General features: G+C 30.0%; 1 protein-coding gene across 2 annotated transcripts; it reads left to right on the forward strand.

Moving 5' to 3' along the window:
• The first annotated feature begins 6,520 nt into the window (after positions 1–6,520).
• On the forward strand, positions 6,521–12,321 carry LOC107943995 (aldehyde dehydrogenase family 3 member H1). Of its 2 annotated transcripts, none has more exons than XM_016877808.2 (10): positions 6,521–6,959; positions 8,594–8,662; positions 8,752–8,848; positions 8,940–9,146; positions 10,290–10,405; positions 10,483–10,587; positions 10,675–10,847; positions 10,945–11,035; positions 11,556–11,708; positions 11,831–12,321. In XM_016877808.2, the coding sequence occupies exons 1-10, from the start codon at positions 6,729–6,731 to the stop codon at positions 12,068–12,070; spliced, it is 1,482 nt and encodes a 493-aa protein (XP_016733297.1). In that variant the 5' UTR covers positions 6,521–6,728; the 3' UTR covers positions 12,071–12,321. The 2 variants fall into 2 exon arrangements, with proteins under 2 accessions (XP_016733297.1, XP_016733299.1); XM_016877810.2 differs by lacking the exon at positions 6,521–6,959 and adding an exon at positions 8,240–8,365.
• Positions 12,322–19,186: the final 6,865 nt, after the last annotated feature.

Raw genomic sequence — 19,186 nt, forward strand, 5'->3', positions numbered from 1 at the left:
ATTAATCAAAATCATCGATTTTAATCGATTTAAATGATTTTAAGTAAATAAATTATTAAAAAGTAAAAATAAAAAATTCTTTCATGAAATTAGTTTAATATGTCTCTCCAAAATCGTTTCTCCGACCACTGGTAAATCTGCAGCTCCAGTTTTAACTGTATTATTTGAAGAAAAATTGTGGTGATTATTGTTTCGATCTATTCTGTTTTTTTTTCCCTCCTCTTTTTTTAAGGCTTCTAGAAACCGACATTTTGTAAAGAAGAGGTAACTTAGTAGTAAAATTGAATTTGGCAAACTTTTATTCTTTATTTTTGTCCTTCATTCCGAGGCCCGGCTCTGTAGTAGTTTGGGAGTGTGATTGCATAGACCCAAACTTTTATTTTTTCTGTTTTCAACATAGAAAATAAAAAGGCTCAATTTTATTATTTTATTATTAATATATATATTTTTATTTTATTTTATAAAAGTAACCTTAATTTATTGTTTCACCTAAGAGACTAAAACTGTTAAAGAGTTACTTGTTCACACAAATTATAGTTATTGGTGTTTGGTGGTAATCAAATATGGGACATGAAGTTAGATAGGAGAGATCATCGGTCATCAGCTTAATTGAAAAATAATATATATTATGACATTATTAGTGGTAAATTCAGGGGTTGGTAAGGGCTTCGATCTTTTTTAAAGTGGAAAATTTATTTATAGTTTATAAAATTTAAATTAGTAATGATAAAATTATATTTTGGCCCTCTCAAAAATGATAGAATTTGATTTAATCATTTAAAATTGATAAAAATAGACTATTAAAATGAAAAAATTGTATTTTTACTATTGTAAAAATATACAATATAATTCCGTCCACCCGAAAAAAATATTTGACTTCGGGTGAGTTTGGATGGGCGGTGCGTTTACCTGCGGTTAGTGTAAAAACAACGGTGGCGGTGAGATTAGATACTGTAGTGATACTGCAGCGTGAGATAAAAAGTAAGTTAAACTCACCGCACTGCACCGCACCCAATTGCCCATCCAAACCCACCCTTCGTCCTTGAACATTACCATTCTACATCTTTCAAGTTTGTTTGAAAAAGAAATGCTTTTTTTTTAAATATGAAACTAAAATTAGGGAAATAATTTATATTTTTGTAGTGAGCAATTATTTTGTAAAATAATAAAGAATAATCTAAACAAATTCAACATATTATATTATAATATTATATATTAAAATGCTGAATTTTAGTTTTAATAATTTAAAGAATACATATACACAAAATAGAATGAGAAATTATGTAGTACCTATCAATCAACCATGATCTCTTTGCATGAGTAGGATATCAAAAGTAAAAAGTATTTGTTTCGTTTTCTCCCGGCAAAGAATAAAATAAATTGTCGATTTAATTGATATAAATATTGTTGTCAACGCAGGAGAATATGTGTTTGAGTGCGTTAAAGCGTATTATTCTCTTATTTATGGATTATGAAGGGGTTATAGATAATTCTGAACATTATCTTTAATAATGAGTAAAAATATATATTAATAATTAGATCATGGAGCGAGTAAAAAAATATGTAATAACTATATTTATAAATTTTATATAAAAATTAACTGAGGTATTAATCGGAGTGATTATAGTAAAGTTCTAAAACTATAGTATTTTAATTCAAATTTTATTATAATATATTTTATATAAAAATATCTTTATAATAATATACATTTAATTTATAAATGAATAACATATTCAACTATATAACAATATAAAAAACTAAAATTAAAATAAACTCATGTGATGGCTTGATAGTTAAAATGTTCTCCGCCTCAGGTGTGGCCTAAGTTTTAGTCACACTAATTGTATTTATTGTTCGGGCTAAATTTACTTTGAATCCATCATAAATAATCATTTTATTATTTAAATCACAACATTCAAATTCAATAAAATAATATCAAATACCTAAAATTTTATCGTAACCCTATTTTTAAGTTACAAGGAATGACAGATCAATTTTTGTATAAAAAAATTTAGAGTCTAAGTTTAGGTAAAATACGTTTCACTTCTCTACGATATATTTACTAAACTATTTTTAAAAAATAAATTTATAATATTTTGTATGGTATTTAATTATGAATTTTAATTTTATAAAAAATTAAATATATTTTAAGAGAAAATATTTTGCATATTGCCAGTAAAGTTTTTAAACTTCACAAGCTGGCAAGTGTTTTATAAAAATATAGTAAAATATTAAAAATAAATATTTTACAAAAATAGACACGTAGCAATTTTATAAATATTTTTGTTTCTCAAATTTATAAAATTTACTGTATATATTTGTTTTAACTCTATAAAAATTAGGGTAAAGTACATAGTTAATCACTTAACTTTCATAAGTTTTTATCTGGGCACTGAAAAAAAGTAGTATTTTAGGCACTATTGTTAATTATCATTTTCATTTTGGTCACCCACCATTAATTTCGGGTTAGACAATGTTATTTTGAACTCAATTTTAGAATCCTAGCTTTAATAAGTTTTTATTTCAGTCATTCATTTTTTTAGAAATAATTTTATATATTTAAAAATATAAGTTTTTACTTGGAATTGAGTTATTCAGTAATAGAGATGAAATTCGAGTTTTTCTTTGTAACTCAATTTATTGTAAAATCCAAGTTTCTCTGTTTTAATTATAAGAAAACTAAAATTAATTCTAAAAAAGAAAAAAAATTAAAAAGATAAAATGGGTTTTTTCCTGTAAAAACCCAAGTATTTCCTTTTTTATTGGAGAAAAAATTAAAATTAATTCTAAAAAGCGAAAAAAAAAGAATTTGAATTTTGAAAAGATAAAATGGTTTTTCCTTTAAAAACCAAGTAATTCCTGTAAAAACTCATGTATTTTCCTTTTCTCAAAGAAAAAACTAAAATTAATTCTAAAAAAATAATAAAAAAATTGAAAAGATAAAATGGGTTTTCCTTTAAAAACCGAATTCTTTTCTATAAAAACCTAGGTAATTCTTGTAAAACCCAAAATTTTCCCTTTTATTATGAAAAACTAAAATAATTTTTTTTAAATAAAAGAAAATATTAAAGTAAAATGAGTGATCAAAATAAAAATTTTCTAAAATTGGCAACTAATGAACACTGAATTAACTGTGCGTGATCAAAATAAAATTTGATTATTATATTTTAATACCATAATCTTTAATATCTCAAATTTATCATTTTCATTTAATTTTTATATCAAAATATTTTATAAATATATTTGTTATATAAAATTTTCCACCCACATTGTGAACTTATCATATTGAATACTATGTGTTAAATTTCTAATTGAGTTTTTATTATAAGTCAATCTGATACAACGTAATTTAAAAATGACTAAAAACACATGATCTGATTTGAAGCTAAATCATAATATTCAAACTATCATTTTTTACCGTATCAACCAAATCTTCATTTTTACGGTAAAAAGACATCTTTATTCCCTTTCGATTTTGACATGAACAAATTGGTTATTTTTTAAAATAAAATAATTTAATCTCTCTCGAATTTTGTAGAAATGAGTAACGAAGGACAATTAATATTTTTCATTAATTGTATATATTTTATTGGTAAAATAAAAAAATTAGCCCCCAAATTTTAGACATTATGTTAGTTTGGTATTGATTTTAAAAAAATTAACCCACAACATTTACACATTTCGTCAATATTTACATAGAATATATACATATCAAGAGGTAAAATTGTTATTATTCTAATCAAAATCATGTGTAATTAACGAAAAATATTAACGCGATGATTAATTGTCCTAAGTTACTCACTTTTAAAATAGATAGAAATTAAATTACTTCAATCTTTTTGAGGGTGACCAATTTATTTAATAACGAAATTGAAAGGGACCCCTAAAAGTACTTTTCCCAAGGTTTTCAATCACCTGTACTTTCACACACGTTTTATACAATGTGTTTTCCAATTTTCGCGGCGAGAAGGCAAAATGGAAAATAGAAAGTCTAGTCTGTTGAACCAACTAAACAACTAGTTGAGAGGCGGCAGGTACTTTTGACACCACAAATTATGCCCGTGACTTTCCCTCGAATAAAGCAGTTCTTGGATTTCGATCTTTCTTTACCAAATTATTTATTATCTTTTATCACACGCCACACCCCCAACGGTTTGTTGTAACGCCTCAACCAAATTCATATTTCTCACATTTTACATTTCTATATATGATTAGAGGTACATGGATCAGCCTAATCAAAATTTAAATTCCGTTTGTGAAGTTTAGTTTAGCCCGAAAAATAAGTTTAAGATTTTGTTCGATTCAGATAAAAATGTTAAAATTTGGGTTTAATTCGCCCGTATTAATTTTTTATATTATTTACTATAATTTTTTTTTAAAAATATAACATGTTAAAAATATTAAAAACATTAAAATAAATATTTTTTAATAAATTAAAAATAAATATATATGTATATTTAAATAACACTAAAATAATCATGTGGTAGCTGCATGGGGAAGAGGAAGGGATATGCGGACCTCTAGATAGAAGAAACTCCGAGGGAAGTTGATTCATACATTCAAAAGGACCAAAGGGGTATGGAATGAAGGCAAAAAAAAGGCTCAAAAAAAAGAAAAGAAAAATGAGGACACAAAATCGACGATAGGTTTGAAGGGTTTAAGTCCGGAGAAGAAACAACAAAAGCCTCCGAGGAGCTCAGTTAAATGAACTACGAGAAGAAAACTGATTTAGCACAAAATAGTGTGCTTTAAAAAAGAAGTAATTTTTCAGAGAAATGGATACTTTTTTCTAGAAGAGTAAGTATTTTTTAAGAAGGTTTTATAAAAATAATTTGAAAGGTAATAATATATTGTCATATTATATTTAGTTTATGGCTTATTTAAGCTCCATTTTTTGTGATTTATTTATTTTTCATAATCTAGTTTAACTACCTAACCTAATATTTAACCTAAAATATAAATAAAAAAAAACATCTAGAAGAATTCTTACCCACGTTTCAATATAGGATTAATTTTACTGCACCAATAAAATATAATTATTTAATAATAAATAGACTATTTATTAAATCCTAACTCAATTAGGAAAATTGTGGAAATATCCTTTTGTGGTTAGAAAAAATTATATTAGTTGATGGTACTTTAATATTTTTATTTTAATAAAAAATAATAAAAAATGCTAATAATAAGATTTGAACCTTCGACAATTGAAGTAGTAAAACCTTAAATTTACTACTCAACTAATGGTTCATTTTCATTTTTTTCATATATTTTTATTTTAATATGTATGATTTAATCTAAAATTTTCATTTTAATAATCAAATTGTTAAACTTTTATTATTAAAAAAATTATAAAAGTGTGTAAAAAACCTTTAGAAAAGTTTTACTTTCTATTTAAGGATTGGACTCGTGTTTCAAATTTCATAGGATGATGTAGCTTGTCGCATATTAAAAAAGGCATAATGATAAACTTAGTATTTAATATTATATATTTTTTGACAATTTAACTCTTATTCTATTTTTGAGCTAAATTGCATCTCCATCCTTTTAAAATGAGTTAAATTTAATTATTAACCTTTAAAAAATAATTGAACTGTTGCTTTTAATGAAAATATTATATTTTAGTGGCAATTCATGTGTACTTCATGTTAATTCTTTTTGAATTTTTACGTGCTTTATATATATGTATGTGTGAATTTTGAATGTTTTAAATATTTTTATAATTTTTAAATTATTTATTGACATGACAAATAAGATAAATAATGTCATGTCAGTATGAGTGCACCTGAATTGCCATACAAATTCTCACGTCAATATCATTAAAAAAGTAATGATAGAAAATAGTAACATTGAAGGTTAAAAAATAATAAGGGTCAATTTGATAAAAATGTAAATATTGAGAGTTCATTTTTTTTATTATACCAGAAAATTAGGGTAAACTACTTAGATAGTCACCCAAATTTTAGCGCATTCCTGTTTTGATCATCAAAATTTTATTTGGTTAATTTAGTCGTTCCTATTAGATCAATTTAAATATAGTCACTCCACTATCAAAACACCTTTGATCATTAGACGGAATGCCGCATGACTTTATTTTGATTGATGTAATAACAAAGTTAACCTTTAGGACCAAATTGAAAATTGAGTAAAATATTTCAAACTAAATTAGTTATTATATTGCTAATGTTGAGAATAGTTTATTAAATAATTTTTTTAAAATAAAATAAAATAAAATAAAATATCGAGATTTATTGAAAATGTTTATATCCATAACACACTTAATTACTCTTTTAAATTTTATGTTGATGTTAAACGTGTATATAAATTAAAATTTTATTTTAATATTAAACTCGCAGCTTATGAGTAAAAATCCTAAGATATAACTATAAAAATAGTTAAAGGACTTGTTTAAATAAAATGCAATAGTTTAAGGGCTCTTTTAGTATATTAGCGTTATTTAAGGAACTGTGATTTGATTGTTGATACTCGATAATTAAAAAAAAAACCACCAAATCATTTCAATGAGAGAGCAGTTGGTATTCAAATGTCTATAAAATTATCTTGTGATAACTTCAATATTTATTATAAATGATAGATACAGTGATGCACGGCATTCATTTTTAACGACTCCGTCGTTCTCTGGAAGAAAAGAGAGGCATATACTGTAACTTCAAGTTTCGAAGTTTGGATCCTATTCGATTGATTATTCTGTTTTCCGGAGTTGATTTTGGATGTTAATGGAGAATAAAGCGGAAAACAAGGCGGTTTTCGATGCGGAGTCAGCGAAGGAGGTGGTGAAGGAGTTGAGAGATAGCTTCGTAACCGGAAAAACTAAAAGCCACCGATGGAGAGTGACTCAGTTGAAAGCAATGTTGAAGATGTTGGATGAGAACGAGCCGCAAATCGTCGCCGCTCTTCGTGATGATCTTTCCAAGCCGGAATTCGAATCCTCCCTCTACGAGGTCAAAGCTTTTTTTATTCATTTTACTCTGATTTTATTATTATTCTTTAATGAATTTGTTTTGGTTTCGATATCGGATTAGGTTTTAGTTTAATTATAATTTGAAATGGATTGAGCAGTAAAACTTAGTATGTTATTTCATGAACTGAATCATTATTGATAGTATTAGTAAAGAATAAAGAGCCAATAGGCCGGTATAAGTCTCTGCTGTATTATTCTTTATTTGCACCCAATTTGTAACAAAAAAAAAAAATTCCCTGTGCACTTAATTATTAAATTAGTTTTTAATTTTAAACTTCTAATGAATTTTCGCATTTATAATCGAGCACTCCAGATCAGAATGTTCATTAAACATTTGATGCTTCTTATATGGTGATGATAAAAAACTTCAACTACTTCTTTGTCTCCAAAGCTAATTTTATATTTATTTGTCTATTTTCATTATTTTTTCGTTTATTTTATTTCTAATTAAATACGGCAATATATTTATATCGTGTGTGAGACGTGCTTGTATGTCAAGCTTCAAGTGAGAATGAATAATAAAAAATTCATGAATAAAACGGTTCCAAACTTTTGAGACTTGGAGTGGTTCATTTTTTTTCCTGGGTGCAAACCTTTTAGAGGTGTTTAAATTGATAAATGACAGAAAACTGGGTGGAGTGTGGACCCAAGTAGCATTTATTACATGCTAAGAATTTCATTTTTCATGAAAATGGTTGGTCAATTTCAGCGTTTAGTAAAAAAATGCGATCTATACAATACTCGAAACCGTTAAAACTCAAGTAGTCTTGAATATTTATTATTGTTTTATATTTTTTGACTAATAATTTTTATAATACGATGATTGGAGTTTAGGCTCTTACATATGGTCAGCTGTGATATAATTATATTTGTGATTAATTAACGCGGGAATCATTGAATGATAGGGAATTTGAGAGTCATAATATAAACCTTGATTATTGCAATTCTCAAGAATACTTAAGGATTTCTTTTTCAACAATTATCATCTACTTCTAATCATAGTTATTTGCTACATGTTTGTGAGCAAAAGTATCTTAGGCATATGCTTAAATTGTTTATTTCTAGTCTCTGTTTTACTTGTGGAGGCTGATGTGTTTACTTTAAGCTAGTTAGATGCATCATTCAAGTTAACCTTCTGTGTTTTAAGTTGATTAGATTTAATGGTTAATAAAGCTGAACTGTAAGCAAATTCTATTTTAGGTTTTATAAGTGGTGGTCCTTTTGGTGGTGGTGTCAATTTTTGCTGAAGATAAATAGCTTTAAAGAGCCTTTAATTAGTTATTGTTAGGCTTTTTAACTTGGGGAAAATGTACCGGATGATTATTGTTCCAGAGCACCTGATTTTTTATCAATCGGAAAATCTTTTTGGAGCCTTGTGAAATTTGGGTAACTCTTGATTCTTAGTATCTTTGTTTTAAATTTAACTTTCATACTAAACCTGATAGTTAAGCTCTAAATATTACATTACTTAGGAAACTAGAACTATGGAAAAGGCAACAATATTTATATATAGCCTCTTGAATTTAGTGCGCGCTTTTCTTTTCTATGGATGTCTCGCCTGAAATATTTTACTTTTTTCTCTACTTCTGATTGTTGACATGGTTTACTCTGCAGATACAGATGTTAAAGAATTCATGCAGATTGGCACTCAAGGAAATGAACCACTGGATGATGCCAGAAAAGGTAAAATTGTTCGATACCTCTAAAGTGGGTGGAAGCTTTCTTTTTGATATTAAAAGAGTTTAATATGAACATCTTGCCCTTTGTTGCAGGCAAAAACTTCGTTGACTACATTTCCTTCCTCTGCTGAAATTGTATCTGAACCATTGGGTGTCGTGTTAGTAATCTCAGCATGGAATTATCCTTTTTGTATGTTAAACACTTGATGGATTTGCCCTTCTTATTTTGTATTCCGGAAACTTCGTCAAAATGATGACTTTATTTGTACCTCTTCTTTCAGTATTGTCTCTTGATCCAGTTGTTGGAGCTATTTCAGCTGGTAATGCTATAGTCTTAAAGCCATCAGAAATGGCTCCAGCCTCATCATCATTGATTGCAAAGCTGGTAGCGGATTATTTGGATAGCTCTTGCATTAAGGTTGTTGAAGGGGCTGTTCCTGAAACATCAGCACTATTGGAGCAAAAGTGGGACAAAATATTGTATACAGGTCCTTTGCTCATTTACAGCCATTTACTGTCTCCTCTAACTGAATCTTTTATGTCTTAATTAAATATTCTTGGACAACTGCATTCTAGTTTCACATGTGATACGTGCATAATGCTTCAAGAAGTTTGTGATAGAAGTGGCTTTTTGGATGCTGTAGGCTGTAGCTTTCTATTACTTTTTACCAAACAGTTGGAAAAAAGAAACGGATTTGAAGTACTATATGTTTGCTGTGTTGTTTTAAGGCTCTATCCATTCTGGGGAAGAGACAAATGTTGATAATTGATGATTTAACAGGGTTTCCCTTTTAGCATCTACTTTAGATGTTTGTTGTAGCTTCTATCTAGTTTGATCACTCCATAGATGTATGCAGTGTTAGATGTAAAATCAAGTATTCTTCATTTTTGGGCAGTGTACAACTCATATTTCTTTTGTAAATAGCTTATCTTATAAATACTTTGTAGATTCTCTCGGCAGCCTGTCCTCTCTCTAAGATATATATTTATTTGTGGTTATAATTCTGCACTGGCTGCCCGGCCATACCTACTGCAACTTTCATCCTTTATCTGGTTTGAGACCTCAAACTATGAAGTGCAAAACATTAGGGCTTAACGAGTTGGCTCTTTTCACTGAAATCTCACTGCAAATTGAACCTTTTCCCGTCCTTGGGAGTTGATTAGATAGACACGAAAAAGTGTCTAATAGGGACATAAAAGACAATTTTGCATGGTCCTTTGGCTAACAGAGGCTATTGTGCTCCCTAAGGGTGATTAGGGGTAGTTGCAGCACTTGAACTGGTCAAGAGTTTATTGGAAACTGAAAGTATTGCTGGCTTAATAGTTCTAAAAAAATTCTTACTTCGGGATCTTGAAAGAACTGAACAGAGTTTTGAGAGATTCCTTTTGGGGTTTGCATTGGCATATTTGTTTGGTTCCCTGCTAATATGTTGTTTTTTGGATCCTCTTTTCTGACATAAGATGTACCCAAGTCTTAAATTGATTTTTCAACAAGATGACCACATCCCAAATTTTTGGTGCTCTCCCAGAAGTTCTAATTTTCACCTTATGGTTATTAGTTGCTGCTTTAGACATTGTTGTATCATTCTGATAAAAAAGTATTCCGAATCAAAACATCCTTGAATTTTTAGGCAATGGAAGAGTTGCTCGCATTGTGATGGCAGCTGCTGCAAAGCACCTAACACCAGTTGTTTTGGAGCTCGGAGGAAAGTCACCTGTTATTGTTGATTCAAACATCAACTTAAAGGTAAGCATAGTATTTATTTTTCGATCATGTCTGCTTTCTTTGTCACTTAGATACTGACATATTTTTGTGTACTTTAGGTTGCAACTAGGCGGATCATTGCGGGGAAGTGGGGCTGTAATAATGGACAAGCATGTATTTCTCCTGATTACATTATTACAACAAAAGATTACGCTACGAAGTTGGTAAGAATGCTTGTATATGTTTAACATTTGTAAATTCTTAATCCATTTCTTTCCAATCATTCTTCTCAAGTGGTTTTTATCCTGCAGGTTGACTCTTTCAAATGTGAACTGGAGCGATTTTATGGAAAGGACCCATTGGAGTCGAAAGACTTGTCTCGCATAGTGAATTCTAACCACTTTGATCGCTTGTCAAAGCTCATGGATGAGGAGAAAGTTTCTAGTAAGATCGTCCATGGCGGTCAGAGAAATGAAAAGAACCTGTCAGTTCTAACCTGGCTCTTGCATTTCTTTTCTAGTACACTTGGCATCATATGCTGTCAATAGTTGTTGATACGTGCTTCTTTCTTCCAATTGCAGGCAGATTGCTCCCACGATCTTTCTTGATGTCCCAGTAAATTCTCTCATCATGAAAGAAGAGATATTTGGCCCATTGCTTCCGATTATCACGGTAGGAACTAAAGGGTCCATTGCACCAAAATGTTTTGCTTTGTTATTATTATTATTATTTTTTAAATTTTCTTTTTAGCTTTTGTTGATTCCATAAGTAGCACTGCCCTTGAAAAGCCTGGGAGTCTTAAGCCTTTTCCTTTTATTGTTCGAGCAAAAAGAAATAAAGCTCCATTTACATATGAATAGAGAGATCTCCTTAAGGATATAATCTAGATTTGGGTTTGAGTGTCGGATATGAATATAAATTTAGCAGGGATATATTCATTTTAAAAAAAAATTTTCCTGTGGATTTGAAGGGTCATATCCCATATTCGTGTCCGAACAAAATGTAGAGTTGGAGCTAAGATATATCAGCTTAGTTTATGAAATTTCTGCAAGGAAAATGGCCTGACAGAAACAAATACCAATCATTTATGGTATCAAGGAAATTTAAATGGATAATTAGAACTGTGCTCGTCATTTATAAATATTAGATGCGGGACATTCATCATGAATTTTTTGTGATTGGTTTATAAAAGGTGGACAAAGTGGAACAGAGTTTTGATTTGATACATTCTTCTGGAGGAAAGCCACTAGCAGCGTATCTGTTTACGAATAACAAGAAACTAAAACGTAAGTTTGTTGAAACGGTCTCTGCAGGGGGTTTAGTCGTCAATGACACAGCTGTACATGTAAGTTTACTTTTAACTTATGGAATCTATGTAGACATGCATGCATTATTACAATTTACAATAAGGCTTAATTGCCTTTAGACTTCAAGTTTTTAAATTGACCGAATCGATTATGGGTTCAGCTTGCTATACACAGTTTACCATTCGGAGGAGTGGGGGAAAGCGGAATGGGTTCGTACCATGGGAAATTCTCCTTCGATGCATTTAGCCATAAGAAGGCAGTTCTTTATAGAGGTTTTGCAGGTGATGCATTTCTGAGATACCCACCATACACACCGGGGAAGCTAACATTGTTGCAGGCACTTCTCAGTGGTAGCATTGTTGGCATAATCCGTGCTTTGCTGGGATGGTTTTGGGCTTAAAGGGACAACCGGTTCGACTGTCTTTTATTGCAAGTTCGGTTATCTAGTAAGGTAAATAATCTGGTTTTAAGACATTTATTTCAGCATGTTCTTTGGCATTAATTCGGGTTGACCAAGGTTAGTTGTATACAACACCGAGTAGTATACGCAAATGAGAACTCGAAATGTATGCAATTCTTGAAAGATACATTTGGTTTATGAAATATGAGATTATTTTTTTAATAAAATTATTAGAATGTAAATATTATTTAGATTGTTTTTATTTATTTATTTGACACGAATATAAAATTTTATTGATTGATAGGTAAGAGTGTAAAATTATTAGATTATACTGAAATTAAAACAACAATAATATACAAAATATTAAGACTCATTTATAATATACAAAATATTAAGACAAATCCCATGTGATGGCTTGATGGTTAAGGGTGTTCATTGTCCCAGGTGTGGTAATGGTTCAAGTTGCACTAGTTGTGTTTGTTATTTGGGCTTTATCCTATTATTGTAATTCACCAAAAATAATTAAGGTTATATAATCAATAACATGTAATACAATAGACAAATGTTAAAATTATGGAGTATCAAATTTTTTTATTGTGGTTATGGAATTATAATTTAAGTATCTAACTCAATTAAAAGGTATAATTTGAGGGTTTATTATTTAATTAAGCTTTTGTAATATTCATATTTTGAGAGTCCACTTTGTGAGTCCATGTCTTACGGGTCAACACTTTTGATTAAGGAGGATCACTTTGTGAGTTGAAACACTTGCAAGTTTACAATCTCGTAAGTCCAAAACCTTTCAAATCCAAACTATTAGGACCACATGCATGACACCACGGGATGTCTATTGTCCACATGTCACATATATTAATTCCCCATACATGATATTCTATAGCAAAGACAACTTATGATGAGAAGAAACTCATAGATCGATTAACTTGCAAAGAGTTTAAGACCAATATGTGTACGACACATGCTACCTTGAGAACGTCCAGAGAAAAGCCTTTAAAAGTTTATGGGTATTAGGAAAAAGTACAAGGACAGTGGTGGAGCCAAGGGGGACTGCAGGGTCTTGGCCTTCTTAAAATAGAAAATTTTTCATTTATGCCCTTTATAATTTATAAAATTTTAAATTAGTAATGGTAAAATTATATTTTGGCCTCCCAAAAAATACAAATTTAATTTAATCCTTTAAAAATTATAAAGATATAAACTATTAAAATGGAAAAATTACATTTTTACTACCGAAAAAATATATACTTTTTTTAAGAAAAGCTTTTAAAAGTTCAAAAGCATTTCACGTATCCATAAGCTCTAAACATTTTGAGAGCAAATTAAAACTATAAAACTACAGGTTGATCAAGATGGATCACCACTACACATCTATCATGGCGTGATTCTATAATCCAAGTTAAGAACGAATTCTTATATATAATATCATTACGATGAAATAAATATTTTTTATATTAAATATTACCTATTTTAAAAACCCAAAAATACATCTCGAAATTCTTACTTTATAATACATACTCAAATCCTTGACTAGTTAATATGAGATGATTTTCCACTTTAACTATGGTTAAAAAAGTATTTTCAATCATGTTGCATTTATCAACTGACAAATATATACCACAATTTGGAATTGCTATATAAATCAATTCATGAAACTTACAATTAGATAATATTAGATACTAATTAAGGTGCAAAAATTTATATCCTTCATCGAGATAGTAGAAGAAGAAAATGAAATCAAGTTGACATCTGAAACCGGCACAACGGGTATAGGTGTCTGGTTTTCAACCACTTAATGATGCAACCATCATGGAGCACATGTGTGCATGGCATTGAGGCAACCTTGCCACCCTCCAAGAACTCATCAAGACAGATAGCACATTCTTTGTTCGTTGAGCTCAAACCCTCATGTACTCTCCTCCTCTTCTTCAAAGGCAGATGATCTTGTTCTTCATCATCACCCTATTTATACCTTCTCAAAGCTTGAACTGAAAAACATGTAGCAGGCTTGAAATTCAATGTGTCCTCATCATCACCATCACCATCACCATCATCATCATCATCATCATCATCGTTGTCATTCGTCTCATTGACCTCATCATCATCATCATCATCATCGGCCTCATCATCAAAATTATCAACCGTCACCTTGATGATTACTTCCACTTCGAAGGAAATGAGTTTAGTGCAAAATTAAGGGGGTTACTATGTAACTGCTGTGCATAAGACAAGATACCAAGAACGATGAGGGTCCGAATGTAGCCTAGAGATGCACCCGTTCTTTCTAACAAGGAGAGTAGGATGTTGGGACTGTCTTTGTCGGATAAAATGGTGTCTTGATAATATGTGACGGACTCATTAAAACTTCCTAACGTTGTTCCCCTCTTAAGAGATGAAACGAAACAAATCCCCACGACTATGTTGAAAGAGTCATATGGGATATGACTACAACGTTGTTGTACTTCAAGATTATTGGTTACTTCCCTCAACTTGATGCAGTAAATGAAAGCTGTCGTTGCTACTACCTTGCAATCTCTTCGATCGTTGAAGGATTTTTCAGAATCGCAGTTGATGTATGAGAGTGTAAATATAAATGGTATAGAGTTAGGGGTTTAATTTTTTTTATAGGGGCTTAATTTTTCCTATTTCTTCTACTATTATTCTACACCAATTAGATAAATTGCATATTTACTTATTACATTATAATCCTATTCAAACTCTTATCCTTATTTATGGATAAGTTCTTAGTTAAAATTTTAAAATATAAACATATGTAGAAATATTAAGGACCGTCAGATAGGATAAAATATGGTTGAATATTTGCATTATCGGATTTCCTTTATTTACTATTATTTATTTTAAATTAAAAAAATTCTTATCCAGCTTGAAATTAATAAATATTCGAATTGGTTAAATATTTAAATTTGGTAAGTTAATTTTTTAAAACATAAATAAAAAAAATGTTTTGGTTACCTTAATCCATTATCCAAAGTCAATTTAAAATTTGAGATATGGATAGACTACAAGAAGGTAACAAACCCCCGACAATATTTGTATTATTAGTACTTCAAGTACCTCACCGCCAAAGTTGGGTACAATTAAGAACCTTTGTTTAGCTCAAAATTGGGGTTCCAGGAAATAAATAATTGATATAAGATATGAAATTATAATGTTTGTGTGCAGCTTTTGATCTCCAATTGCCATCACTACTTGTGAAGCCAACTGTAAAAAGCGTAAAACATTCTGTAAAACTCACTCCAATTACCGCATAATATATGTACAAGAAACTCCGAGTAGGAGGCCACTCGGATTCTTTCTTCTTCATGCAAAATCCCAAATCAAAACTGAATACCTGTTGTTGAGGAAGCTTGAAACTTATCAAGACATTTTCATTTGGATTTGCCGATGAATATGTACAAGAAACTCCACATAAGATGGCCCATTTGCATTCTTGTCTTCTTCCATGCAAGGTACGAACACCATTCCTGAAAATGTAGTCATTGAATCATGAGAATGCCCTAATATATTTGCTTTTCTTTTCTAAAATAGAAATGATTATATATTGATGAAGCATTTGATGAGCCTCACCTCCACTACCAAATGCTCCATTGCCTTCTTAGTCTAGTTGCCAATTCAGATCATCATTTATATATTGTACAATTAATTTGACTTAAAATTAGGTCTCCTCTTTAACCCTCTCTTGATCCCTACACTCCTATCATTCTTGTCCTCTTATGATTCTTTGCCTTCTGAACTTTCTTCAACTGCAATAACTTTCTCTTCATATCAACAATTAATGAGATGAGTGTGAAGTTCTTGCTATGTTAATAATTCATACTATATCCTTAATTTTATATCATGTTTTGATTATTATTATTTTAATATTGCCTACTACATAAGTTTTTTTTTCCAATCATCAATGACTTAAAAGGGAGTTCTTGTTTGAACCAACTAAAACGTCAATGCAGATCGTTTCTTGGTCCCTCAAAATTAGGTTTGTACAATTATCATGAAGACTTAACACCCTATTCAATTCAAGGCTAAAAAATTGGAGTATAACTTTTTTTATTAAAAAAAATTGATTTTAGTCTTCAAAGTTTCACTAAAATATTTCAAGGTAGATTAATTCAACACTCAAATATCGTTTGAGATCTCAAAAATTGATACGAATAAAATGTATTACCGAATCAAATGGAAATTCATTGAAGCAATTCTTAATTTAATTGGTTTGAGTAGGAGTTGGATTAACCTTTTATCATGTAACGTATTACAACGGTTTTTTATCAAATGCTACTCAATGGTAGTCTAGATGGTTCAAACTATCAATGGCTTTAGATAATTGGAGATTCTATCACTCTTTATTTGTTTGATCTTTGCCAAAATGTTCCATCTATGATGCTACCCAAAGTGGAAGAAGACAAATCAATCAAGGGCATAAAGATAGCAATGGGAACTTCCAATCAATCATTTGCTTTTTGCAGATGATTGCTTTCCCGTCTTCATAGCAAATGTCCATTCTTGTCGTGCAATTAAAGCTCATGAATACTTTTTGCAACCTTTTAGGGCAGATGGCTAACTTTAATAGGCCATAAATATCTCTTAGCCCTTCTACAAAATCGAATAAAGGACAATGGTTCAATGGTATTCTAAGAATTAGATGAGTTGATAGACCAAGTACTTTAGCCTTCTGAAAGAAGAATTAGCTAATGGCTTAGTGAGGATATCTGCAATTTGTTCTTGTGCTGGAACATGATTGACCTGGAGAGCCACTTGCATCACCTTTTCACAGACAAAGTGAATGTCTAACTCCACGTGTTTCATTTTGGCATACAGAACCGAGTTAGCTGAAATTTGCACAGCGCTCATGTTATCAGGCCAAATCACTGGTGTACCAACTAAGAAATTGACTTGGGAACTTATAAAAACAAAAAGGCTTTCTTTCAAGGGTTATGGATAAAATCCAGGGAAAGTTGGCCCACTGGAAAGCTAAATGTTTGTCACAAGGAGAAAGACCAACTCCATTCAAGGCACATTGACGTCATCCCTCTGTATACGTTCTCTTGCTTTAAAGCCCTACGATACATATGCGATAAAATTGATCAAACTGTTAAGGCATTTTGGTGGGGTCATGAAATAGGTGAGAAGAAACTTCACTAATGCAATTGACAAACTCTGTGAAAAACTTAAGCATGAGGAAGGTCTGGGTATAAGGATGTCAGGTTTGATCAATGAGACCCTGTTGGCTAAATAAGCATGAAGACTAATGATTGACGTCCAGAATATTGAAAGTGAAATATCATAATAATAATGGTTTTCAAAATGTGACAAAAAAAAAAAAGCCTTGTGATTATTGATTATGGAAGGGTCTTTTGAAAGAAAGAGAGATGTACGTATGTTAGAAAAGGATATCTAAATTTGGAGTGGTAAAAATTGTGATATTGTCCTTGGTTCTCATGGACCATCCTTTAGGAGTGTTGAAAACCCACAAATTCAGAGGCCAATTAAAGCTATGGCCAAAAATAATGGCAGCCAATGGATGGTAAACTTATCAAATTTGAGCTATAGCAATAACTTGCAATAACTTATAAGTGTATCCCTTTCTATATTGAGTGGTGAAGACAAGATTATTCAGAAATATGATAATAACATTATATTTTTTGTTAAATTAATCTACAATGTCCTATAAAGCGTTATAGTTCGAAGTAGATGTGGCCATATTAACATAGACAAGCTCAAAAGGAAGTCAATAACTAGACAACAAATGCGACAATTATGGATATATCTTTTAGCCGGCCATAAATCTTTTCCTTTTCCTTATCTTGGGGTTTTTTCTTTTTGGTGTCTTTTTTCTATCGTCCTCTAAAACTATTAAATTGTTACATTTACCCTAAAAAAATCAATTTTCTTTTATAGTGGAACAAGCACAATACAATTAAAATATAAATACAAGTTTGAGTAATTTCAAGTATCAAACTATTACATCGGATAATCTGAATTATCACAATGCAACATCAAATCATTATATTATAAACAGATTAAAAATTGATACAATACAATCTTAAGCAAATTAAGAAATGACTGAACTAACTAGACAAAAAAAACACTCATAACAATCATGAACTCGGACACCTGCACGTAAAATCGTGCATGGTAGGTATCGAATAACACAGAATCAGATATCTAAACAATGAAACGGTAGAATTCTTGTCACAGAAAACACAAAAAGAACCTCCACAAGAAAATAAAATTCTGGATTTCTAAATACAAACACACACATTGATCAATGATTAACCAGAACCCCTAGAACACTAACCACAGCGGCTCGTTGTTCATTTGTAAGGTCTTAAATTTTATAAAGATTTGGGAAAACGGAACTATTATTTGTTTGGTAAATTGCATGTTTATTTATTACATTATAATCCTACTCAAACTTTTATCTTTATTTATGGATAAAATCTTAATTAATTTTTTAAAACATAAATAAATGTAGAAATATTAAGTAGGATAGGATGAAATTACTAAAGATAATCGTAGGAATTAAATCACTAACAACCATAGGATGAGATATGGCTGTACATTTTCTTTATTTGAAAAGTTATTTTTTTTTTTAAAAAACTTTACTAAATAATATCTAGAAACCATACAACAATATCCATTTTATCAACACAAAATTAAAAAAAAAAACAACAACCTAAAACTCAAAATTACAACTGCAAATCATTAATCTATTAGGAATTTTTATTACTATTGATTTCCCATTCTTCATTACTGTAACTTAAAATTAAATTTTGAATATCAGTTGTGGTGGTAGGTGTGATGGTAGGAAACACACTCAACTGTTTCATGCAACTATTATATGAACAACAGTTTTAATCTGAATCCACCGTTATAAATATTGTATAATTTAATACTACTTAAACTCAACTCAACTAATTAATTAATTAGTCTGTACATGAATTTTTATATGATGAAATTCGAATCCAGACATTTAAAATCGAAAATCTCAACCTTGCGAACACCTCATCAACAAATCTTGAAAGCATTTAATTTAGAAAAAAGAAGAAGAAGAGGTAAGATGCGATATTAAAAAGCTTATAATTG

This window comes from Gossypium hirsutum, chromosome D05 (genome assembly GCF_007990345.1).
Source record: "Gossypium hirsutum isolate 1008001.06 chromosome D05, Gossypium_hirsutum_v2.1, whole genome shotgun sequence".
Taxonomy (NCBI): Eukaryota; Viridiplantae; Streptophyta; class Magnoliopsida; order Malvales; family Malvaceae; genus Gossypium; species Gossypium hirsutum.